The sequence below is a fragment of the Pseudophryne corroboree genome, chromosome 3 (genome assembly GCF_028390025.1).
Source record: "Pseudophryne corroboree isolate aPseCor3 chromosome 3, aPseCor3.hap2, whole genome shotgun sequence".
Classification (NCBI taxonomy): Eukaryota; Metazoa; Chordata; class Amphibia; order Anura; family Myobatrachidae; genus Pseudophryne; species Pseudophryne corroboree.
In genome coordinates, this window is record NC_086446.1 from 713,047,539 (window position 1) to 713,074,345 (window position 26,807).

At 49.3% G+C, this 26,807-nt stretch overlaps 1 protein-coding gene across 3 annotated transcripts in view; it reads left to right on the top strand.

The window, feature by feature from the left end:
• The window catches only part of PSTK (phosphoseryl-tRNA kinase), a 109,688-nt gene that overhangs the window by 22,165 nt on the left and 60,716 nt on the right, over positions 1-26,807 (top strand). Inside the window, exon 1 of one of the 3 annotated variants that reach the window (XM_063962134.1) lies at positions 846-1,138. The exons of 1 other annotated variant lie outside the window; for it this stretch is intronic. In XM_063962134.1, coding sequence (XP_063818204.1) covers positions 920-1,138 — 219 coding nt within the window. In that variant the 5' untranslated portion in view covers positions 846-919. Of the gene's footprint in view, positions 1-845; positions 1,139-1,251; positions 1,295-26,807 lie in introns of those variants that run through there. One more of the 3 variants, XM_063962136.1, reaches the window with a different exon arrangement.

The window sequence follows — 26,807 nt, forward strand, 5'->3', positions numbered from 1 at the left end:
CCGCAATGCGCACGTGCGCCGGACAACAACAACAGGGATCGCCGGTCAGCGACAGGATGGTGCGAAAATTCCGATTGACGCAAGGTGATTGACAGGAAGAGGCCGTTTGTGGGTGGCAACTGACCATTTACTGGGAGTGTCCGGAAAAACGCAGGCGAGCCCAAGTGTTTTCAGGGAGGGCGACGTCGGCTCTGGCCCCGATCAGCCTGTTGTGATCACACTGTAGGAGTAAGTCCTGGGCTGCGCAGAGACTGGACACAATGGATTTTAGCAGCTCAGTTTACACATAGGATCGTACACTTGCACAGCGACTTACACTCCCTGGAGGCGGCGACTATCTGGTCTGAATCACCCCCTCAGAAAGAACTCTCAAATCTCAGCGCCACTGTTTTTGCGTTTTAGTTTACCACAAAAACTGCATGTTTTAAATGAACAAGCACCTCTATAAGGCTGCAAAGTAAAATGCGCAATTCAGTTGCAAAATCAGCGTTCCAAATGCACACTGCAGGCATTGACCGAACACCACCCCTAATCGAATCACCCCCTTCTCTGCCAGATGTTACATTTAAATTCGGTAACCAAACTGCAACCCTCCAGTTGTGGAACTGAAGATGTCAGCATGCCCTGGCCGCAACCGGAGGCTCTTGAGGGCAATGAAGTGCATGCATGTGTGGCTCTGCAGCTGCAACAGAACTACAAGTCCCAGCCAGCAGCCAGAGACTGGCTATGACAGGATAAATCTATATAATATGTATTCCTCTATTCCATAGAAAAAACGTGAACTACAAATCTCAGCAGGTTCTTTGACGGCGGAGCTATGTCAGGTGTCACATAGCCCACTTGATTCTAGCATCTACCCTGTGCCTGATGTAGAGCGGCTGTCACTCATTCTCTGGCCGCGCACGATTATGACGACACCATGGATGAGCCGGCCAAGAACTGGCATGTCGGGCTGTGCGTGCTCTGCGGGCTCCCCGGGGCAGGGAAATCCACGTTAGCCCGGAGGCTGAAGAACAGCATCAACGCGTATTCCGTGGTTGTGGTAACGTACGATGACCTGATCACTGATGCCGCCGCTCAGTGGGAGACAGCCGGTGACTCTGGAGCTACTTCCTGCCCGTCTGAGGGCGGAAGCGAAGTAGGTGACATAGCCAATCAGAGACTGTGACACATGGCCGCTTCCTATGCCAGCCAATCACCGCTTGTAATACAAGTCACTCACATTGCATTGTATTCCTATATTATCCCTTTGGAGTTTGTAAATGGTTATGGCTAAAATCAAGTTGGGAAAAATGTGAATATATAATTCCTGTTAACACTATGCACTGTGTTTATACATGCCTCACAGAAAATGTGCACAGTGCACACTAATGATCATCATACTATCTAAACAGAATGGTTTTTGCTGTTTACACTCCTGATTAGTATTTTGTATTTCATTTAAGTACCAGAAGTATTTGGATCAGCTGTTCATAATGTTATCATAGAGCGCTATGGAATATGCTGGTACTATATCATACCCTCCAACTGTACCTTTTTGGCAGGTACAGTACCTTTTTCTCTGACGTCCTAAGTGGATGCTGGGACTCCGTAAGGACCATGGGGAATAGCGGCTCCGCAGGAGACTGGGCACAACTAAAAGAAAGCTTTAGACTACTGGTGTGCACTGGCTCCTCCCACTATGACCCTCCTCCAGACTTTAGTTAGAATCTTGTGCCCGGCTGAGCTGGATGCACACTAGGGGCTCTCCTGGGCTCCTAGAAAGAAAGTATAATTTAGGTTTTTTATTTTACAGTGAGATTTGCTGGCAACAGACTCACTGCAGCGAGGGACTAAGGGGAGAAGAAGCGAACCTACCTAACTGGTGGTAGCTTGGGCTTCTTAGGCTACTGGACACCATTAGCTCCAGAGGGATCGACCGCAGGACCCGACCTTGATGTTCGGTCCCGGAGCCGCGCCGCCGGCCCCCTTACAGAGCCAGAAGCAAGAAGTGTTCCGGAAAATCGGCGGCAGAAGACTTCTGTCTTCAACAAGGTAGCGCACAGCACTGCAGCTGTGCGCCATTGCTCCTCATGCACACCTCACACTCCGGTCACTGATGGGTGCAGGGCGCTGGGGGGGGGGCGCCCTGAGGGCAATATAAGACCCCTTGGCTGGCAAATCTACACCATATATAGTCAGGAAGGCTATATAGGTGTAAAAATACCCCTGCCAGAATTCCAGAAAAAGCGGGAGAAGTCCGCCGGAAAAGGGGCGGGGCTATCTCCCTCAGCACACTGGCGCCATTTTTCCCTCACAGCTCCGCTGGAAGGACGCTCCCTGGCTCTCCCCTGCAGTGTCAAGCTACATAAGGGTAAAAAAGAGAGGGGGGGCACTAAATTTAGGCGCAGTATATATAATATAAGCAGCTATAAGGGAAAAAACACTCATTTATAGTGGGATCCCTGTGTTATATAGCGCTCTGGTGTGTGCTGGCATACTCTCTCTCTGTCTCCCCAAAGGGCTTTGTGGGGTTCTGTCCTCTGTCAGAGCATTCCCTGTGTGTATGCGGTGTGTCGGTACGGCTGTGTCGACATGTTTGATGAGGAGGCTTATGTGGAGGCGGAGCAAATGCCGATAAATGTGATGTCACCCCCTGCGGGGTCGACACCTGAGTGGATGGTTCTGTGGAAGGAATTACGTGACAGTGTCGAGTCCTTGCATAAAAGGTTTGACGACATACCAAATGTGGGACAGCCGGCTTCTCAGCCTGTGCCTGCCCAGGCGTCTCAAAAGCCATCAGGGGCTCTAAAACGCCCGCTACCTCAGATGGCAGACACAGATGTCGACACGGATACTGACTCCAGTGTCGACGACGATGAGACTAATGTATCTTCCAATAGGGCCACACGTTATATGATTGAGGCAATGAAAAATGTGTTGCATATTTCTGATGTTACCCCAAGTACCACAAAAAAGGGTATTATGTTTGGAGAGAAAAAACTACCAGTTGTTTCTCTATCGTCCTAGTGGATGCTGGGGTTCCTGAAAGGACCATGGGGAATAGCGGCTCCGCAGGAGACAGGGCACAAAAAGTAAAGCTTTACGATCAGGTGGTGTGTACTGGCTCCTCCCCCTATGACCCTCCTCCAAGCCTCAGTTAGATTTTTGTGCCCGGCCGAGAAGGGTGCAATCTAGGTGGCTCTCCTAAAGAGCTGCTTAGAAAAGTTTAGCTTAGGTTTTTTATTTTACAGTGAGTCCTGCTGGCAACAGGATCACTGCAACGAGGGACTTAGGGGAGAAGAAGTGAACTCACCTGCGTGCAGGATGGATTGGCTTCTTGGCTACTGGACATTAGCTCCAGAGGGACGATCACAGGTACAGCCTGGATGGTCACCGGAGCCTCGCCGCCGGCCCCCTTGCAGATGCTGAAACGAGAAGAGGTCCAGAATCGGCGGCAGAAGACTCCTCAGTCTTCTTAAGGTAGCGCACAGCACTGCAGCTGTGCGCCATTTCTCTTTCATCCATCTGGGGGACGCTGCGCCATTACTTGTGGGTTAGAGGTGTGTGGTTGTGGAGTTTGGCACAGAACTATTAAAACCTGACTCCTCCCCCCTCTAACCCCTCCCATCTCCTTCCTGCCTAGCCAGCACCTCAGTTTTAGTTTTGTGCCTGTGGAGTACAGACACAGTTTTTATTTCTCCTAATTTTTCTTTATTTTTTCTTTATTTTTCTTTATTTTTCTATACCTAGTCCCTGTTTACAGGTGACAGGTATAAATGGAACAAGGATGCTGTCAGAAAGGGCCACCATACCTTGGTCACTGGGGCCTTTTGATTCACACGACAGATCAAAGAGGTACTGGACAGCCACAATCTGTCACTGGCAGTATTGGGCTGTCCCTAACGGTTTTTATTATTTATTATTTATTAATATTTATTTATTTTACTAATTTTAGTATTATTTTTACTTTATCTCCCTTCCCCACATCCCCCCCCCCCCCCCCCCCCACCCCCGGCGCAAGCCCGCCAGCGGGAGCTGTGCCGGAGACCTGTACCCATACAGCCGCAGTACTGTCTGAAGGGCTGTGGGGACGGGACGGGGATCCCGGAGAAGCCGCCGCAACAGTCGCTATACTTAGCAACGCGCGGCGGCCCGAACTTCCGGTTGGTCGCGAGAGGAGAGCAGGGACGGCTTCCCGCTCTGTTCTGCCCGCGCGCACGTCATGATACCATCTACAGTGACAGGGGGACGCTGTGCTCGCTACCTGAACAGAACAACTTGGGGTGGCGGCACGCGAGAGCCGCAGACTTTCGGCTGCAGCGCGCCTACTGAAGCTGACAGGCGCTTCATTGTTCAAGAAGGGACGGACTCCCGCCCTCCACTACCACGCGCGCACTCTCGTCCAGGTATGCAGGGCTCCGGCCGCCATCTTCTCCAGAGGCAGTACGGGGGACACTGTGCAGCGCTCACAACAAAGGCTGATCACCTAACAGCAAGTATATTTTGGGACACAGTATAAATTCACTGTAGATTTACATTGTGTCATGCTATACTTTTAGGGGAGGTAATTTTTGCAATATATAATATGCATTGAACACAGTATGATTCATAGTATATTACAATATACAACAATATGTCAAAGTATTGGAAAAGAGAATAAATGAATTAATTACTTATGAAATCTACAAAGGGTAAGACCGCCTCGGTGGTTTATTTTTTCCTGCTCACTATGGGGATCATAGCTAGCAAAGGGAAGCCCGGACGCAGGTACTCTGTGTTTCATGCTCTGGGGCATCTGTGGCGGACCAGCAGGAAAGTTCCGCGGATCAGTCTATGCCTCTATGGCTACAGTGGAAGCTCTATGGGCTCGAAATATGGGCTCAGTCTCTAAACAAATTTGTTAACTCTGCCGGCAGTTCTTCTGCTACAAAACGGCCGCAGCCGTTGCCCGCTATAACTTTTCCGGAGGAGTAGTTGGAAACATTCCCACTGGAGGATGGGGAAGTAGACCCAGAGTGGGATAATAGGATGAGGAGTTTTTCTACTAGCTCAGGTGTTAGATTCTGATATAAGCCATCCGTCAAACTCTTAATATTCAGAGTTCGGAGGTGGCGGGTTCTTCCTCTGCCTTTTTCAAAACACAAAAAAAAAAAAAAAAAAAAAAAAAAAAGACAAGTTACTGTCTTTCCCCCTTATTCACACTTTGCGGATATTTGAAAGAGCCCTGACTTAAGTCGGATTCTCCTGTCCCAGCCCCAAAATAAATTTTAATTTATATAAGGGGGATACAAGATGTTGAGAAACAGACCCAAAAGGTAGACGCTCCTATTCACATTTAACAAAAGCTACGGTTATTCTTTTTGTACATGGGCAGTGCTGCTGGTGTGATGCTTGGCATTGCTGCCTTAGGGCGCTGAGGTCGTGGGTTCAATTCCCACCATGGCCCAAACTGTGAGGTTTGTACGTTTTAGTTGAAAGATCCTACAGATAGGAAGATTGAAACAATGATTAAATCTATGTTATCTTTATCAGGAATTTTCTACTCCCAATTCTAGCTAGCACTTGGGTCTTCATGGCCGCGGATGACTGGCTGGCACAGGTTGTATCTTGAATGCAGTCCCACGATCCATCGGAAGTCATTCAATTAGAAAAATGAGACCTTGTTAGAGTCTACTGCGCTACAATCCTGTATTTCTGCCTTGACCATGACAGCAAGACGGTCTCTTTGATTTCGGGTTTGGGAATGCCGTTTCTGACTCGGAACAGAGCTTGACGGCGATACCCTTTGAAGGTGAGTTCTTTTTGGGTCGGAATTACAGAAGAGACTACAGGGGGCAAGAGCCCTTTTCTTCCATTTGCTCCTCAGAGACCGAAGACCACGAGGTTTCGGTCCTTTCGTACACAGGACAGAGGTAGTTTCCATCCCTTTCGTTCTTTCTCCAGGTTCCCACGAAGAGAGGCATTCAGAGGTAGAGGAACACAGGCGGCTCTTAGACCAGCCAGTAAACCTGCCGACATACCTACTGCATGACGGTTAACGATCTCTGGAGGGATCAATGACGATTCGGGCTCGGTTACGGCAGTTCAAGGAAGTGTGGCTCCTGTCAAAACCAGATCTGTGGGTGACGGAGGTCATATCCAGAGATTATATGTTACATCTCGAGGAACCAATCCCATATCGTGTGTTCGTCACTCCTCTCCAAAAACGCTCCCTCCAGACGTTGAGCTCTTCTTTATGCAACAGCCACTCTCTTACTAAATGGAGTGATTCTTCTAGTTCCCTCTCAGTAGAGAGGTCGGGATTTTACTCAGGTCTTTTTCTTGTGGACAAACCGTTTCGGCCAAAAGGGTTTGAATCCATATCTCTCAACCCAAAAGTTCAGAATGGAATCCATCCATTCGATTATCGCTACATAAAACCAGGGGAATATTTGGCTTCAGTGGACGTAGAGGACGTCTACCTGCATGTTCCTATTTGGACAGGTCGTCAATCTTGTCTGAGATACGCAGTCGGTCCTTGCCATTTTCAGTTTCTCTTCCCTTTGGTCTATCCACGGCTCCTCAGGTATTCACAGGGTGTCAGCATTACTCCGTTTTTAGATGATCTTTTCATCAGGACTGTCAGAGTGAATCCTTCACCAGAACTTGCGTCTCACGATAGAGACTCTATAGTCATTCAGATGGATAATAACTTTTCCACAGTCATCTTTACTTCCTTCCCAGAAAATGATATTTCTGGGATTCTTATTCGACGCTACCAACCAGAAAGCGTTTCTTCCTCACGGACAGGACCTCATCTCGAATTACAGCTAATCCGCTTGTCTGTAAAGACTCGTCGGTCGCTTCGCTGGTGGCTTCACAGCCCAATTTGACCAAAAAGGGTACCGTTCACGATTTGCTCTTGAGGGATGGTCACCACAGACGCAAGCCTCAGAGGTTGAGGGGCGGTGTTTCAGACTCCTTACTTTCAGACGTTCTGAAACAGTCGAGTCTAAGTTACAGATCAACATCTTGGAGTTGAGGGCAGTCCGGTAGGCATCCTTCGGATTCAAACCATGGTAAAGGGTAATCCAGTACGGGTTCAACCCGACGACGCCACGGCAGTTACTTAAATAAAGGAACTCAAAACTGGACCGCCAGGAAGGCAGTCGCTCAGATTCTCACTTAGGCAAAACATTGGGTTCAGATTATACCCGTGATTCACATTCCAGGAGTCGAGACCTGGGAAGCGGTTTTCTTAAGCCGTCACACGGTGCATAAGGGAGAGAGGGGGCTTCACCAGGAGGTGTTTCTGACTCTAGTAGCCCGGTGGGGGATGCCCGATGTAGATCTAACGGCGTCTTGTCTCAACAATAAACCTCCTCTCTAAGGGTCGCGTACTCAGGACCCTTAAGCAATTCTAATCAATGAACTGACGGCGCTGTGGCACTTTCAACTGGGATATGTGTTTCCACCATTTCCACCGATTCCACGTCGGCTTCAACGCGTTCAGAGAGAAGGTCTTCCAATCATTCTGGTGGACCCAGATTGGCCACGATGACAGTGGTACACTCTTCTGCACAATAGGGTCGTCGAGGAACCATCCCGACCCTCTCTGCTCTAGATCTTATGATTCAAGGACCATGTCACCACACAGGTTTGGTCGGCTGACTTTGACGGCTTGGTTCTTGAATCCAATATTTTAAGGGGAAAAAGGTTTTTTCTCGTCCTGTTGAGTAAAGATAACCGGTGGCTTCTGGAATTTACATTGCTTGGTGTGAAAAGCGTGGTTTAACACCGGATGTGTTTAGAGTTTCCTCGTCTGTTATCCTGCATTCAGGAGGATCTCAATGAAGATCTCAGACTTCTTCACTAATGGGGTCAAGTTTCTACTTGGTCGACTCTTCTTCATAGGAGACTGGCTATCACTCCAGAAGTTCAGACGTTCCTTCAGGGAGTTCTTCGGATTCAGTCACCTTTTTTTTTTTGTTCCTCCCTGGGACTTTAACTTAGTCCTTACGGTTTTTTTTTAGAAACCTCCATTTCAACCTTTGGAATCTGTACAATTGCGGTATATAACGTTCAATGTCTTCCGATTGACAATTTCCTCCAAAAGATGAGCATCTAAATTGGCAGCTCTTTCTTGCAGACCACCCTTGTTGGATTTTCATGATGATCGGGTGGTTCTGCGAACAAAACCTTCCTTCCTCCGAAGGTTGTGTCAGCGTTTCATCTAAATTAGGACATTGTCCTTCCAGCGTTTACTCCTCCTCCTTCCGGGGAGGATTCCCATTGGCTCTCTTAGATGTGCTTAGGGCCTTACGGATTTATTTATCTCGTACGAATTCTATCCGTCGTACGAATGCATTGTTGGTTTTTAATGGCTGCGTCCAAATGAGATTGGCCGGATTCCAAGTACACAGTGACTCGTTGGGTAACTACGACCATCACAGAGTCTTCTAATGTTTCAGTTCCTGACTCGATTCAAGCTCCTTCGACTCCAGCTATTGGAGCTTCTTGAGATGTTCGCGGGGCTGCGTCTATTGAGCAGTCGTGTAGGGCGGCGACCTGGTCGTCTGTGCATACGTTTTAAAAAGGTTTTACCGTTCTCACACTTTCGGTTTGGAGACTGCCCCTGTTGGGCGTCAAATTTGGCGGACGGCTATGCCGTCTATGTCTCCCTCCTCTCATTTGCTTGCTTTGGGAAATCCCACAAGTAATGGCGCAGCGTCCCCCAGATGGATGAAAGAGAAATAGGGATTTTTGTTTACTTACCGTAAAATCTCTTTCTCTGATTCCATCTGGGGGACGCTGCGATCCCTCCCATATGTTGTCTGGTTTAACCAGTTAATTGTTTTCGGTCTATCTCCTTTGGCTTGGCTAAACGTTAACTGAGGTGCTGGCTAGGCAGGAAGGAGATGGGAGGGGTTAGAGGGGGGAGGAGTCAGGTTTTAATAGTTCTGTGCCAAACTCCACAACCACACACCTCTAACCCACAAGTAATGGCGCAGCGTCCCCCAGATGGAATCAGAGAAAGAGATTTTACGGTAAGTAAACAAAAATCCCTATTTTCCTCTCAGCACACTTCACACGGCAGTCACTGAGGGTGCAGGGCGCTGGGAGGGGGGCGCCCTGGGAGGCAAATTAAAACCTTTTTTGGCTAAAAATACCTCACATATAGCCTCCGGGGGCTATATGGAGATATTTAACCCCTGCCAGAATCCACTAAAGAGCGGGAGACGAGCCCGCCGAAAAAGGGGCGGGGCCTATCTCCTCAGCACACAGCGCCATTTTCCTTACACAGCTCCGCTGGTCAGGAAGGCTCCCAGGCTCTCCCCTGCACTGCACTACAGAAACAGGGTAAAACAAGAGAGGGGGGGGCAAAATTGTGGCAAAACTATATTATTAAAGCAGCTATACAGGGAGCACTTATTATAAGGCTATCCCTGTCATATATAGCGCTTTTGGTGTGTGCTGGCAAACTCTCCCTCTGTCTCCCCAAAGGGCTAGTGGGGTCCTGTCTTCGTTAAGAGCATTCCCTGTGTGTCTGCTGTGTGTCGGTACGTGTGTGTCGACATGTATGAGGACGATATTGGTGTGGAGGCGGAGCAATTGCCAAATATGGGGATGTCACCTCCTAGGGGGTCGACACCAGAATGGATGCCTTTATTTATGGAATTACGGGATAGTGTCAACACGCTAAAGCAGTCGTTTGACGACATGAGACGGCCGGACAATCAATTAGTGCCTGTCCAGGCGCCTCAAACACCGTCAGGGGCTGTAAAACGCCCTTTGCCTCAGTCGGTCGACACAGACCCAGACACAGGCACTGATTCCAGTGGCGACGGTGACGAATCAACCATATTTTCTAGTAGGGCCACACGTTATATGATTTTGGCAATGAAGGAGGCGTTACATATTGCTGATACTACAGGTACCACAAAACAGGGTATCATGTGGGGTGTGAAAAAACTACCTATAGTTTTTCCTGAATCAGATGAATTAAATGAGGTGTGTGATGAAGCGTGGGTTGCCCCCGATAAAAAAATGCTAATTTCAAAGAAGTTATTGGCTTTATACCCTTTCCCGCCAGAGGTTAGGGCGCGCTGGGAAACACCTCCTAGGGTGGACAAGGCGCTCACACGCTTATCAAAACAAGTGGCGTTACCCTCTCCTGAGACGGCCGCACTTAAAGATCCAGCAGATAGGAGGATGGAAAATATCCAAAAAAGTATATACACACATACAGGTGTTATACTACGACCAGCTATAGCGACAGCCTGGATGTGCAGTGCTGGGGTAGCTTGGTCAGAGTCCCTGATTGAAAATATTGATACCCTGGATAGGGACAATGTTTTACTGTCTTTAGAGCAAATAAAGGATGCATTTCTTTATATGCGTGATGCACAGAGGGATATCTGCACACTGGCATCACGGGTAAGTGCTATGTCCATTTCGGCCAGAAGAAGTTTATGGACGCGACAGTGGTCAGGCGATGCGGACTCAAAACGGCATATGGAAGTTTTGCCGTATAAAGGGGAGGAGTTATTTGGTGTCGGTCTATCGGATTTGGTGGCCACGGCTACAGCCGGGAAATCCACCTTTTTACCTCAAGTCACTCCCCAACAGAAAAAGACACCGACTTTTCAACCGCAGCCCTTTCGTTCCTTTAAAAACAAGAGAGCAAAGGGATATTCATATCTGCCACGAGGCAGAGGAAGGGGGAAGAGACAGCAACAGGCAGCTCCTTCCCAGGAACAGAAGCCCTCCCCCGCTTCTACAAAAGCCTCAGCATGACGCTGGGGCTTCTCAAGCGGACTCGGGGGCGGTGGGGGGTCGTCTCAAGAATTTCAGCGCGCAGTGGGCTCACTCGCAGGTAGATCCCTGGATCCTGCAGATAATATCTCAGGGGTACAGGTTGGAACTAGAGACGGATCCACCTCGCCGTTTCCTGAAGTCTGCTTTACCAACGTCCCCCTCCGACAGGGTGACGGTCTTGGAAGCCATTCACAAGCTGTACTCTCAGCAGGTGATAGTCAAGGTACCCCTTTTACAACAAGGAAAGGGGTATTATTCCACTCTATTTGTGGTACCGAAGCCGGATGGCTCGGTAAGACCTATTCTAAATCTGAAATCCTTGAACCTGTACATAAAGAAGTTCAAGTTCAAGATGGAGTCACTCAGAGCAGTGATAGCGAACCTGGAAGAAGGGGACTTTATGGTATCCTTGGACATCAAGGATGCGTATCTCCACGTTCCAATTTACCCCTCACACCAGGGGTACCTCAGGTTCGTCGTACAGAACTGTCACTATCAGTTTCAGACGCTGCCGTTCGGATTGTCCACGGCACCTCGGGTCTTTACCAAGGTAATGGCCGAGATGATGATTCTTCTTCGAAGAAAAGGCGTATTAATTATCCCATACTTGGACGATCTCCTAATAAGGGCAAGGTCCAGAGAACAGCTAGAGATGGGATTAGCACTGTCTCAAGAAGTGCTAAAACAGCACGGGTGGATTCTGAATATTCCAAAATCCCAGTTAATTCCGACAACACGTCTGCTGTTCCTAGGGATGATTCTGGACACGGTTCAGAAAAAGGTTTTTCTCCCGGAGGAAAAAGCCAAGGAGTTATCCGAGCTTGTCAGGAACCTCCTAAAACCAGGAAAGGTGTCTGTACATCAATGCACAAGAGTCCTGGGAAAAATGGTGGCTTCTTACGAAGCAATTCCATTCGGCAGATTCCACGCAAGAATTTTCCAGAGGGATCTGTTGGACAAATGGTCAGGGTCGCATCTTCAGATGCACCAGCGGATAACCCTGTCTCCAAGGACAAGGGTATCTCTTCTGTGGTGGTTGCAGAGTGCTCATCTATTGGAGGGCCGCAGATTCGGCATACAGGATTGGATCCTGGTGACCACGGACGCCAGCCTGAGAGGCTGGGGAGCAGTCACACAAGGAAGAAACTTCCAGGGCGTGTGGTCGAGCCTGGAAACGTCTCTTCACATAAACATTCTGGAACTAAGAGCAATCTACAATGCTCTAAGCCAGGCAGAACCTCTGCTTCAAGGAAAACCGGTGTTGATCCAGTCGGACAACATCACGGCAGTCGCCCATGTGAACAGACAGGGCGGCACAAGAAGCAGGAGTGCAATGGCAGAAGCTGCAAGGATTCTTCGCTGGGCAGAGAATCATGTGATAGCACTGTCAGCAGTGTTCATCCCGGGAGTGGACAACTGGGAAGCAGACTTCCTCAGCAGACACGACCTTCACCCGGGAGAGTGGGGACTTCATCCAGAAGTTTTCCACATGCTGGTAACCCGTTGGGAAAGACCAATGGTGGACATGATGGCGTCTCGCCTCAACAAAAAACTGGACAGGTATTGCGCCAGGTCAAGAGATCCGCAGGCAATAGCTGTGGACGCGCTGGTAACGCCTTGGGTGTACCAGTCGGTGTATGTGTTTCCTCCTCTGCCTCTCATACCAAAAGTATTGAGAATTATACGGCAAAGAGGCGTAAGAACGATACTAGTGGTTCCGGATTGGCCAAGAAGGACTTGGTACCCGGAACTTCAAGAGATGATCACGGAAGATCCGTGGCCTCTACCTCTGAGAAGGGACTTGCTTCAGCAGGGTCCCTGTCTGTTTCAAGACTTACCGCGGCTGCGTTTGACGGCATGGCGGTTGAACGCCGGATCCTAAAGGAAAAAGGCATGCCGGAAGAAGTCATTCCTACTTTGATTAAAGCAAGGAAGGAAGTAACCGCGCAACATTATCACCGCATTTGGCGAAAATATGTTGCGTGGTGCGAGGATCGGAGTGCTCCGACGGAGGAATTTCAACTGGGTCGATTCCTACATTTCCTGCAATCAGGATTGTCTATGGGTCTCAAATTGGGATCTATTAAGGTTCAAATTTCGGCCCTGTCGATTTTCTTCCAAAAAGAATTGGCTTCAGTTCCTGAAGTCCAGACTTTTGTTAAGGGAGTGCTGCATATACAGCCCCCTGTGGTGCCTCCAGTGGCACCGTGGGATCTCAATGTTGTTTTGGACTTTCTCAAATCTCATTGGTTTGAACCACTAAAAACTGTGGATTTGAAATATCTCACATGGAAAGTGACCATGCTACTAGCCCTGGCTTCGGCCAGGAGAGTGTCAGAACTGGCAGCTTTATCTTACAAAAGCCCATATCTGATTTTCCATTCGGACAGGGCAGAACTGCGGACTCGTCCGCATTTTCTCCCTAAGGTGGTGTCAGCATTTCATCTGAACCAACCTATTGTAGTGCCTGCGGCTACAAGCGACTTGGAGGACTCCAAGTTGTTGGACGTTGTCAGAGCTTTAAAAATATACATTTCAAGGACAGCTGGAGTCAGGAAATCTGACTCGCTGTTTATACTATATGCTCCCAACAAGTTGGGCGCTCCTGCGTCTAAGCAGACTATTGCTCGCTGGATTTGTAGTACGATTCAGCTTGCACATTCTGTGGCAGGCCTGCCACAGCCAAAATCGGTAAAAGCCCACTCCACAAGGAAGGTGGGTTCTTCTTGGGCGGCTGCCCGAGGGGTCTCGGCATTACAACTCTGCCGAGCGGCTACGTGGTCGGGGGAGAACACGTTTGTAAAATTCTACAAATTTGATACCCTGGCTAAGGAGGACCTGGAGTTCTCTCATTCGGTGCTGCAGAGTCATCCGCACTCTCCCGCGCGTTTGGGAGCTTTGGTATAATCCCCATGGTCCTTTCAGGAACCCCAGCATCCACTAGGACGATAGAGAAAATAAGAATTTACTTACCGATAATTCTATTTCTCGGAGTCCGTAGTGGATGCTGGGCGCCCATCCCAAGTGCGGATTATCTGCATTACTTGTACATAGTTACAAAAATCGGGTTATTATTGTTGTGAGCCATCTTTTCAGAGGCTCCGCTGTTATCATACTGTTAACTGGGTTTAGATCACAGGTTGTACGGTGTGATTGGTGTGGCTGGTATGAGTCTTACCCGGGATTCATAAATCCTTCCTTATTGTGTACGCTCGTCCGGGCACAGTACCTAACTGAGGCTTGGAGGAGGGTCATAGGGGGAGGAGCCAGTACACACCACCTGATCGTAAAGCTTTACTTTTTGTGCCCTGTCTCCTGCGGAGCCGCTATTCCCCATGGTCCTTTCAGGAACCCCAGCATCCACTACGGACTCCGAGAAATAGAATTATCGGTAAGTAAATTCTTATTTTTTCCTCCATCTGAGGAATTAAATGAAGTGTGTGAAGAAGCGTGGGCTTCCCCCAATAAGAAACTGGTAATTTCTAAGAGGTTACTAATGGCGTACCCTTTCCCGCCAGAGGATAGGTCACGTTGGGAGACATCCCCTAGGGTGGATAAAGCGCTCACACGCTTGTCAAAGAAGGTGGCACTACCGTCTCCGGATACGGCCGCCCTGAAGGAATCTGCTGATAGAAAGCAGGAGGCTATCCTGAAGTCTATATATACACACACAGGTGTTATACTGAGACCAGCTATTGCGTCAGCATGGATGTGCAGTGCTACAGCTGCGTGGTCAGATTCCCTTTCGGAAAATATTGATACCCTAGACAGGGACACTATATTGCTAACCGTAGAGCATATTAAAGACGCACTCTTATACATGAGGGATGCACAGAGGGATATTTGCCGGCTGGCATCTAAAATAAGTGCAATGTCCATTTCTGCCAGGAGAGGGTTATGGACTCGGCAGTGGACGGGAGATGCAGATTCTAAAAGGCACATGGAAGTTTTGCCTTATAAGGGTGAGGAGTTGTTCGGGGATGGTCTCTCGGGCATCGTTTCCACAGCAACAGCTGGGAAGTCTACATTTTTACCCCATGTTCCCTCACAGCCAAAGAAAGCACCGTATTATCAGGTACAGTCCTTTCGGCCCAATAAGGGCAAGCGGGTTAAAGGCGCGTCCTTTCTGCCCAGAGGCAGAGGTAGAGGGAAAAAGCTGCAGCATACAGCCAGTTCCCAGGAGCAAAAGTCCTCCCCCGCTTCCTCTAAGTCCACAGCGTGACGCTGGGGCTCCACAGGCGAAGCCAGGTACGGTGGGGGCCCGTCTCAAAAATTTCAGCGATCAGTGGGCTCGCTCACGGGTGGATCCCTGGATCTTTCAAGTAGTATCTCAGGGGTACAAGCTGGAATTCGAGACGTTTCCCCCCCCGCCGTTTCCTCAAATCTGCCTTGCCAACAACTCCCTCAGGCAGGGAGGCAGTGTTAGAGGCAATTCACAAGCTGTATTCCCAGCAGGTGATAGTAAAGGTGCCCCTACTTCAACAAGGACGGGGTTACTATTCCACAATGTTTGTGGTACCGAAACCGGACGGTTCGGTGAGACCCATTTTGAAATCCTTGAACACATATATAAAAAAATTCAAGTTCAAGATGGAATAGCTCAGGGCGGTTATTGCAAGCCTGGACGAGGGGGATTACATGGTATCACTGGACATCAAGGATGCTTACCTGCATGTCCCCATTTACCATCCTCACCAGGAGTACCTCAGATTTGTGGTACAGGATTGTCATTACCAATTCCAGACGTTGCTGTTTGGTCTATCCACGGCTCCGAGGGTATTTACCAAGGTAATGGCCGAAATGATGATACTCCTTCGAAAGAAGGGAGTTTTAATTATCCAGTACTTGGACGATCTCCTGATAAAGGCGAGGTCCAGGGAGCAGTTGTTGGTCGGGGTAGCACTATCTCGGGAGGTGCTACAACAGCACGGCTGGATTCTAAATATTCCAAAGTCACAGCTGGTCCCTACGACACGTCTGCTGTTCCTGGGGATGGTTCTGGACACAGAACAGAAAAAAGTGTTTCTCCCAGAGGAGAAGGCCAAGGAGCTGTCATCTCTAGTCAGAGGCCTCCTAAAACCAAAACAGGTGTCGGTGCATCACTGCACGCGGATCTTGGGAAAGATGGTAGCTTCCTACGAAGCAATTCCATTCGGCAGGTTCCATGCGAGAACCTTTCAGTGGGACCTGTTGGACAAGTGGTCAGGATTGCATCTTCAGATGCATCGTCTGATAACCCTGTCTCCAAGGACCAGGGTGTCTCTGCTGTGGGGGCTGCAAAGTGCTCATCTTCAAGAGGGCCGAAGATTCGGCATACAGGACTAGGTCCTGGTGACCACGGATGCCAGCCTTCGGGGCTGGGGGGCAGTCACACAGGGAAGAAACTTCCAAGGCCTATGATCAAGTCAGGAGACTTCCCTACACATAAATATTCTGGAACTGAGGGCCATTTACAATGCCCTAAGTCAAGCAAAACCCCTGCTTCAAAATCAGCCGGTATTGATCCAGTCAGACAACATCACGGCAGTCGCCCATGTAAACCGACAGGGCGGCACGAGAAGCAGGACGCCGATGGCAGAAGCCACAAGGATTCTCCGATGGGCGGAAAATCACGTGTTAGCACTGTCAGCAGTGTTCATTCCGGGAGTGGACAACTGGGAAGCAGACTTCCTCAGCAGGCACGACCTCCACCCGGGAGAGTGGGGACTTCATCCAGAAGTCTTCCAACTTATTGTAAACCGTTGGGAAAGGCCACAGGTGGACATGATGGCGTCCCGCCTAAACAAAAAGCTAGAGAGATATTGCGCCAGGTCAAGAGACCCGCAGGCGATAGCTGTGGACGCTCTAGTGACACCGTGGGTGTACCGGTCGGTTTATGTGTTCCCTCCTCTTCCTCTCATACCAAAGGTACTGAGGATAATAAGGAGATGAGGAGTAAGAACTATATTCATTGTTCCGGATTGGCCAAGAAGAGCTTGGTACCCGGAACTTCAAGAAATGATGTCAGAGGACCCATGGCCTCTGCCGCTCAGACAGGACCTGCTGCAGCAGGGGCCCTGTCTGTTCCAAGGCTTACCGCGGCTGCGTTTGACGGCATGGCGGTTGAACACCGGATCCTGAAGGAAAAGGGCATTCCGGAGGAAGTCATTCCTACGCTGATTAAAGCTAGGAAAGAAGTAACCGCAAACCATTATCACCGCATATGGCGAAAATATGTTGCGTGGTGTGAGGCCAGGAAGGCCCCAACGGAGGAATTTCAGCTGGGCCGTTTCCTGCACTTCCTACAGTCAGGGGTGACTATGGGCCTAAAATTGGGTTCCATTAAGGTCCAGATTTCTGCTCTATCGATTTTCTTCCAGAAAGAACTGGCTTCATTGCCTGAAGTTCAAACTTTTGTTAAGGGAGTGCTGCATATTCAGCCCCCTTTTGTGCCTCCAGTGGCACCTTGGGATCTCAACGTGGTGTTGGATTTCCTAAAGTCACATTGGTTTGAGCCACTTAAAACCGTGGAATTGAAGTATCTCACGTGGAAAGAGGCGTGTATCAGAATTGGCGGCTTTGTCATGTAAAAGCCCTTATCTGATTTTCCATATGGATAGGGCAGAATTGAGGACTCGTCCCCAATTTCTCCCTAAGGTGGTATCAGCCTTTCATCTGAACCAACCTATCGTGGTGCCTGCGGCTACTAAAGACTTGGAGGCTTCCAAGTTGTTGGACGTAGTCAGGGCCCTGAAAATTTATGTTTCCAGGACAGCGGGAGTCAGAAAGACTGACTCGCTATTTATCCTGTATGCGCCCAACAAGTTGGGTGCACCTGCTTCAAAGCAGACTATTGCTCGCTGGATCTGTAGTACGATTCAGCTTGCACATTCTGCGGCTGGACTGCCGCATCCTAAATCAGTGAAAGCCCATTCCACGAGGTAGGTGGGCTCTTCTTGGGCGGCTGCCCGAGGGGTCTCGGCTCTACAACTTTGCCGAGCAGCTACTTGGTCGGGGTCAAACACATTTGCTAAATTTTACAAGTTTGACACCCTGGCTGAGGAGGACCTAGAGTTTGCCCATTCAGTGCTGCAGAGTCATCCGCACTCTCCCGCCCGTTTGGGAGCTTTGGTATAATCCCCATGGTCCTTACGGAGTCCCAGCATCCACTTAGGACGTCAGAGAAAATAAGAATTTACTCACCGGTAATTCTATTTCTCGTAGTCCGTAGTGGATGCTGGGCGCCCATCCCAAGTGCGGATTGTCTGCAATACTTGTATATAGTTATTGCCTAACTAAAGGGTTATTGTTGAGCCATCTGTTGAGAGGCTCAGTTGTTATCATACTGTTAACTGGGTATTGTATCACGAGTTATACGGTGTGATTGGTGTGGCTGGTATGAGTCTTACCCGGGATTCAAAATCCTTCCTTATTGTGTCAGCTCTTCCGGGCACAGTATCCTAACTGAAGTCTGGAGGAGGGTCATAGTGGGAGGAGCCAGTGCACACCAGTAGTCTAAAGCTTTCTTTCTCTAACGTCCTAGTGGATGCTGGGGACTCCGTCAGGACCATGGGGAATAGCGGGCTCCGCAGGAGACAGGGCACATCTAAAAAAGCTTTTAGGTCACATGGTGCGTACTGGCTCCTCCCCCTATGACCCTCCTCCAAGCCTCAGTTAGGTTTTTGTGCCCGTCCGAGAGGGTGCAATCTAGGTGGCTCTCTTAAAGAGCTGTTTAGAAAAGTTTTTTTTTAGGTTTCAATCTCAGTGATTCCTGCTGGCAACAGGATCACTGCATCGAGGGACTTAGGGGAGAGATTTCCAACTCACCTGCGTGCAGGATGGATTGGAGTCTTAGGCTACTGGACACTTAGCTCCAGAGGGAGTCGGAACACAGGTCAGCCTGGGGTTCGTCCCGGAGCCGCGCCGCCGATCCCCCTTACAGACGCTGAAGAGACGGCAGAACGGAGGTCCGGAAAACAGGCGGCAGAAGACTCCACAGTCTTCATGAAGGTAGCGCACAGCACTGCAGCTGTGCGCCATTGTTGTCACACGGCTCACTGACTCAGTCACGGAGGGTGCAGGGCGCTGCTGGGGGCGCCCTGGGCAGCAATATAATTACCTTTAGTGGCAAAATAAATACATCACATATACCCATTAAGGCTATATGTATGTATTTTGACCCAGGCCAGTTTCTTAAAAACCGGGAGAAAAATCCCGCCGAAAAAGGGGCGGAGCTTATTCTCCTCAGCACTCAGCGCCATTTTCCTGCTCAGCTCCGCTGGTGAGGAAGGCTCCCAGGACTCTCCCCTGCACTGCACTACAGAAACAGGGTAACAAAGAGAAGGGGGGCATAAATTGGCGATATTTATATATTAAGAGCGCATATATAGTAAACAACACCTTCTAGGGTTGTTTATATACATTTATAGCGCTTTTGGTGTGTGCTGGCAAATTCTCCCTCTGTCTCCCCAAAGGGCTAAGGGGTCCTGTCTTCGATTAGAGCATTCCCTGTGTGGCTGCTGTGTGTCGGTACGTGTGTGTCGACATGTATGAGGACGATGTTGGTGTGGAGGCAGAGCAATTGCCGATGATGGTAATGTCACCCCCTAGGGAGTCGACACCGGAATGGATGGCTTTAGTTATGGAATTACGTGATAATGTCAGCACACTACAAAAGTCAGTTGACGAAATAAGACGCCCGGCAAACCAGTTAGTACCGGTTCAGGCGTCTCAGACACCGTCAGGGGCTGTAAAACGTCCTTTACCTCAGTCAGTCGACACGGGTACCGACACAGATGAATCTAGTGTCGACGGTGAAGAAACAAACGTATTTTCCAATAGGGCCACACGTTATATGATCACGGCAATGAAGGAGGCGTTGCAGATCTCTGATACTGCTGGTACCTCAAAAAGGGGTATTATGTAGGGGGTGAAAAAACTACCTGTATTTTTCCCAGAATCAGAGGAATTGAATGATGTGTGTGATGAAGCGTGGGTTACCCCCGATAGAAAATTGCTAATTTCAAAGAAGTTATTGGCATTATACCCTTTCCCACCAGAGGTTAGGGCGCGCTGGGAAACACCCCCTAAGGTGGATAAGGCGCTCACACGTTTATCAAAGCAAGTGGCGTTGCCGTCTCCTGATACGGCCGCCCTCAAGGATCCAGCAGATAGGAGGCTGGAAACTACACTGAAGAGTATATACACACATACTGGTGTTATACTGCGACCGGCAATAGCCTCAGCCTGGATGTGCAGTGCTGGGGTAGTGTGGTTGGATTCTCTGACTGAAAATATTGAGACCCTGGATAGGGACAGTATTTTATTGACTCTAGAGCAATTAAAGGATGCTTTTCTTTATATGCGAGATGCTCAGAGGGATGTTTGTACTCTAGCATCAAGAGTAAGCGCGATGTCCATATCTGCCAGAAGAAGTTTATGGACGCGACAGTGGTCAGGTGATGCGGATTCCAAGAGGCATATGGAAGTATTGCCATATAAAGGAGAGGAATTGTTTGGGGTCGGTCTTTCGGACCTGGTGACCACGGCAACTGCCGGCAAATCCACCTTTTTACCTCAGACCCCTTCACAACAGAAAAAGACACCGTCTTTTCAGCCGCAGTCCTTTCGCTCCTATAAAAAGCGACCAAAAGGACAGTCTTATCTGCCGAGAGGCAGAGGAAAGGGTAAGAAAGGGCAGCACGCAGCCCCTGCCCAGGAACAGAAGCCCGCCCCGGCTTCTACAAAGCCATCAGCATGACGCTGGGGCTTTACAAGCGGACCCAGGAACGGTGGGGGGGTCGACTCAAGATTTTCAGCAATCAATGGGCTCACTCACAAGTGGACCCGTGGGTCCTGCAGATAATATCTCAGGGTTACATGCTGGAGTTCGAAAGGTTTCCCCCTTGCCGGTTCCTAAAGTCTGCTTTACCAACGTCTCCCTCAGAAAGGACGTCGGTTTTGGAAGCCATTCACAAGCTGTATTCTCAGCAGGTGATAGTCAAGGTACCCCTCCTACAACAGGGAAAGGGGTATTATTCCACTCTATTTGTGGTACCGAAACCGGACGGTTCGGTAAGGCCTATTCTAAATCTGAAATCCTTGAACCTGTACATACAGAAATTCAAGTTCAAGATGGAGTCACTCAGGGCAGTGATAGCGAATCTGGAAGAAGGAGACTTCATGGTGTCCTTGGACATAAAAGATGCTTATCTACATGTCCCGATTTACCCCTCACACCAAGGGTATCTCAGGTTCGTGATACAAGACTGTCATTATCAGTTTCAAACGCTGCCGTTTGGTTTGTCCACGGCCCCTCGGGTCTTTACCAAGGTAATGACCGAAATGATGGTTCTTCTACGAAGAAAAGGCGTATTAATTATCCCTTACTTGGACGATCTCCTGATAAGGGCAAAGTCCAGAGAACAGCTGGAAGTCGGTGTGGCGCTAACACAAGTAGTGCTTCAGCAACACGGGTGGATTCTAAATCTTCCAAAATCTCAATTGACCCCGACAACGCATCTGCTGTTCCTGGGTATGATTCTGGACACGGTTCAGAAAAATGTATTTCTCCCGGAAGAGAAAGCAAGGGAGTTATCCGAACTTGTCAGGAACCTCCTAAAACCAGGAACTGTGTCAGTACATCAATGCACAAGAGTCCTGGGAAAGATGGTGGCTTCGTACGAAGCGATTCCATTCGGCAGATTCCATGCACGGACATTTCAGTGGGATCTGCTGGACAAATGGTCCGGATCGCATCTGCACATGCATCAGCGGATAACACTGTCACCGAGAACAAGGTTGTCTCTCCTGTGGTGGTTGCAGACTGCCCATCTGTTAGTGGGCCGCAGATTCGGCATACAGGACTGGGTCCTGGTGACTACGGATGCCAGCCTACGAGGTTGGGGAGCAGTCACAAAGGGAAGAAACTTCCAGGGCGTGTGGTCAAACCTGGAGACGTCTCTTCACATAAATATACTGGAGCTAAGAGCGATCTACAATGCTCTAAGTCTGGCAAAACCGCTGCTTCAGGGTCAGCCGGTGTTGATCCAGTCCGACAACATCACGGCAGTCGCCCACGTAAACCGACAAGGCGGCACGAGAAGCAGGAGTGCAATGGCAGAAGCTGCAAGGATTCTGCGCTGGGCGGAGAATCATGTCATAGCACTGTCAGCAGTGTTCATCCCGGGAGTGGACAACTGGGAAGCAGATTTCCTCAGCAGACACGACCTTCACCCGGGAGAGTGGGGACTTCATCCAGAAGTTTTCCACATGATTGTGAACCGTTGGGAAAAACCAAAGGTGGACATGATGGCGTCTCGCCTCAACAAAAAATTGGACAGGTATTGCGCCAGGTCAAGAGACCCTCAGGCAATAGCTGTGGACGCTCTGGTAACACCGTGGGTGTACCAGTCAGTGTATGTGTTCCCTCCTCTGCCTCTCATACCAAAGGTACTGAGAATTATACGGAAAAGAGGAGTAAGAACGATACTGGTGGCTCCGGACTGGCCAAGAAGAACTTGGTATCCGGAACTTCAAGAGATGCTCACGGAGGATCCGTGGCCTCTACCTCTAAGAAGGGATCTGCTTCAGCAGGGACCTTGTATGTTCCAAGACTTACCGCGTCTGCGTTTGACGGCATGGCGGTTGAACGCCGGATTCTAAAAGAAAAGGGCATTCCAGAGGAAGTTATTCCTACCTTGATTAAGGCTAGAAAGGAAGTGACTGTACAACATTATCACCGCATTTGGCGAAAATATGTTGCGTGGTGTGAGGCCAAGAAGGCTCCAACGGAAGAATTTCAATTGGGTCGATTCTTACATTTCCTGCAAGCAGGATTGTCTATGGGCCTAAAATTGGGGTCCATTAAAGTTCAAATTTCGGCCTTATCAATTTTCTTCCAGAAGGAATTGGCGTCAGTGCCTGAAGTACAAACTTTTGTCAAAGGTGTACTACATATACAACCCCCAATAGTGCCTCCAGTGGCACCGTGGGATTTGAACGTGGTTCTAAATTTTCTCAAATCTCATTGGTTTGAGCCGTTAAAATCGGTAGAATTAAAATACCTTACATGGAAGGTAACCATGCTGTTGGCCCTGGCTTCTGCCAGGAGAGTTTCAGAGTTGGCAGCTTTGTCATACAAGAGCCCATATCTGATATTCCATTCGGACAGGGCAGAATTGAGGACACGTCCTCAATTTCTCCCTAAGGTGGTTTCGGCATTTCACTTAAACCAGCCTATTGTGGTGCCTGCGGCTACTAGCGACTTGGAGGACTCCAAGTTACTGGACGTTGTCAGAGCATTAAAAATATATATTTCAAGGACAGCTGGAGTCAGAAAAACTGACTCGTTGTTTACATTGTATGCACCCAACAAGATGGGTGCTCCTGCGTCTAAACAGACGATTGCACGTTGGATCTGTAGCACAATCCAACTTGCACATTCTGTGGCAGGCGTGCCACAGCCTAAATCTGTAAAGGCCCACTCCACAAGGAAGGTGGGCTCATCTTGGGCGGCTGCCCGAGGGGTCTCGGCATTACAACTTTGCCGAGCAGCTACGTGGTCAGGGGAGAACACGTTTGTAAAATTTTACAAATTTGATACTCTGGCTAAAGAGGACCTGGAGTTTTCTCATTCGGTGCTGCAGAGTCATCCGCACTCTCCCGCCCGTTTGGGAGCTTTGGTATAATCCCCATGGTCCTGACGGAGTCCCCAGCATCCACTAGGACGTTAGAGAAAATAAGAATTTACTTACCGATAATTCTATTTCTCATAGTCCGTAGTGGATGCTGGGCGCCCATCCCAAGTGCGGATTGTCTGCAATGCTTGTACATAGTTATTGTTACAAAATCGGGTTATTACTGTTGTTGTGAGCCATCTTTTCAGAGGCTACTTCGTTTTGTTATCATACTGTTAACTGGGTTCAGATCACAAGTTGTACGGTGTGATTGGTGTGGCTGGTATGAGTCTTACCCGGGATTCAAGATCCTTCCTTATTGTGTACGCTCGTCCGGGCACAGTACCTAACTGAGGCTTGGAGGAGGGTCATAGGGGGAGGAGCCAGTACGCACCATGTGACCTAAAAGCTTTTCTCTATCGTCCTAGTGGATGCTGGGGTTCCTGAAAGGACCATGGGGAATAGCGGCTCCGCAGGAGACAGGGCACAAAAAGTAAAGCTTTTCCGATCAGGTGGTGTGCACTGGCTCCTCCCCCTATGACCCTCCTCCAGACTCCAGTTAGATTTTTGTGCCCGGCCGAGAAGGGTGCAATCTAGGTGGCTCTCCTAAAGAGCTGCTTAGAGAAAGTTTAGCTAGGTTTTTTATGTTACAGTGATTCCTGCTGGCAACAGGATCACTGCAGCGAGGGACTGAGGGGAGAAGGAGTCAACTCACCTGCGTGCAGGATGGATTGGCTTCTTGGCTACTGGACATCAAGCTCCAGAGGGACGATCACAGGTACAGCCTGGATGGTCACCGGAGCCGCGCCGCCGGCCCCCTTGCAGATGCTGAAGACAGAAGAGGTCCAGAATCGGCGGCTGAAGACTCCTGCAGTCTTCTAAAGGTAGCGCACAGCACTGCAGCTGTGCGCCATTTTCCTCTCAGCACACTTCACACGGCAGTCACTGAGGGTGCAGGGCGCTGGGAGGGGGGCGCCCTGGGAGGCAAAATAGTACCTATAAAGGCTAAAAATACCTCACATATAGCCCTAGAGGCTATATGGAGATATTTAACCCCTGCCTGATTTCTCAAAATAGCGGGAGACGAGCCCGCCGGAAAAGGGGCGGGGCCTATCTCCTCAGCACACGGCGCCATTTCCTCTCACAGCTCCGCTGGTCAGGACGGCTCCCAGGTCTCTCCCCTGCACTGCACTACAGAAACAGGGTAAAACAGAGAGGGGGGGCAAATTTATGGCGATATTTTTATATAACAAAGCAGCTATAGGGGAGCACTTATTATAAGGCTATCCCTGATATATATATAGCGCTTTTGGTGTGTGCTGGCAAACTCTCCCTCTGTCTCCCCAAAGGGCTAGTGGGTCCTGTCTTCATTAGGAGCATTCCCTGTGTGTCTGCTGTGTGTCGGTACGTGTGTGTCGACATGTATGAGGACGATATTGGTGTGGAGGCGGAGCAATTGCCAAATATGGGGATGTCACCTCCTAGGGGGTCGACACCAGAATGGATGCCTTTATTTATGGAACTACGGGATAGTGTCAACACGCTAAAGCAGTCGTTTGACGACATGAGACGGCCGGACAATCAATTAGTGCCTGTCCAGGCGACTCAAACACCGTCAGGGGCTGTGAAACGCCCTTTGCCTCAGTCGGTCGACACAGACCCAGACACAGGCGATGACTCCAGTGGTGACGGTGACGAATCAACCGTATTTTCCAGTAGGGCCACACGTTATATGATTTTGGCAATGAAGGAGGCGTTACATTTAGCTGATACTACAGGTACCACTAAACAGGGTATTATGTGGGGTATGAAAAAACTACCTATAGTTTTTCCTGAATCAGAAGAACTAAATGACGTGTGTAATGAAGCGTGGGTTGCCCCTGATAAAAAGCTGATAATTTCAAAGAAATTATTGGCATTATACCCTTTCCCGCCAGAGGTTAGGGAGCGCTGGGAAACACCTCCTAGGGTGGACAAGGCGCTAACACGCTTATCTAAACAAGTGGCGTTACCCTCTCCTGAGACGGCCGCACTTAAAGATCCATCAGATAGGAGGATGGAAAATATCCAAAAAAGTATATACACACATGCAGGTGTTATACTACGACCAGCTGTAGCAACTGCCTGGATGGGCAGTGCGGGGGTAGTTTGGTCAGAATCCCTGATTGAAAATATTGATACCCTGGACAGGGACAATATTTTACTGTCGTTAGAACAAATAAAGGATGCATTTCTTTATATGCGTGATGCACAGAGGGATATATGCACACTGGCATCACGGGTAAGTGCTATGTCCATTTCGGCCAGAAGAGCTTTATGGACGCGACAGTGGACAGGCGATGCGGATTCAAAACGGCATATGGAAGTTTTGCCGTATAAGGGGGAGGAGTTATTTGGAGTCGGTCTATCAGATTTGGTGGCCACGGCTACAGCCGGGAAATCCACCTTTCTACCTCAAGTCACTCCCCAACAGAAAAAGGCACCGACTTTTCAACCGCAGCCCTTTCGTTCCTTTAAAAATAAGAGAGCAAAGGGCTATTCATATTTGCCACGAGGCAAAGGTCGAGGGAAGAGACAGCAACACGCAGCTCCTTCCCAGGATCAGAAGCCCTCCCCGGCTTCTACAAAAGCCTCAGCATGACGCTGGGGCTTCTCAAGCGGACTCGGGGACGGTGGGCGGTCGTCTCAAAAATTACAGCGCGCAGTGGGCTCACTCGCAAGTAGATCCCTGGATCCTGCAGATAATATCTCAGGGATACAGGTTGGAATTAGAGACAGATCCACCTCGCCGTTTCCTGAGGTCTGCTTTACCAACGTCCCCCTCCGAAAGGGAGACGGTGTTGGAAGCCATTCACAAGCTGTACTCTCAGCAGGTGATAGTCAAGGTACCTCTTCTGCAACAAGGGAAGGGGTATTATTCCACTCTTTTTGTGGTACCGAAGCCGGATGGCTCGGTAAGGCCTATTCTAAATCTGAAGTCCTTGAACCTGTACATAAAGAAGTTCAAGTTCAAAATGGAGTCACTCAGAGCAGTGATAGCGAACCTGGAAGAGGGGGACTTTATGGTATCCTTGGACATCAAGGATGCGTATCTCCACGTTCCAATTTACCCCTCACACCAGGGGTACCTCAGGTTCGTTGTACAAAACTGTCACTATCAGTTTCAGACGCTGCCGTTCGGATTGTCCACGGCACCTCGGATCTTTACAAAGGTAATGGCCGAGATGATGATTCTTCTTCGAAGAAAAGGCGTATTAATTATCCCATACTTGGACGATCTCCTAATAAGGGCGAGGTCCAGAGAACAGCTAGAGATGGGATTAGCACTGTCTCAAGAAGTGCTAAAACAGCACGGGTGGATTCTGAATATTC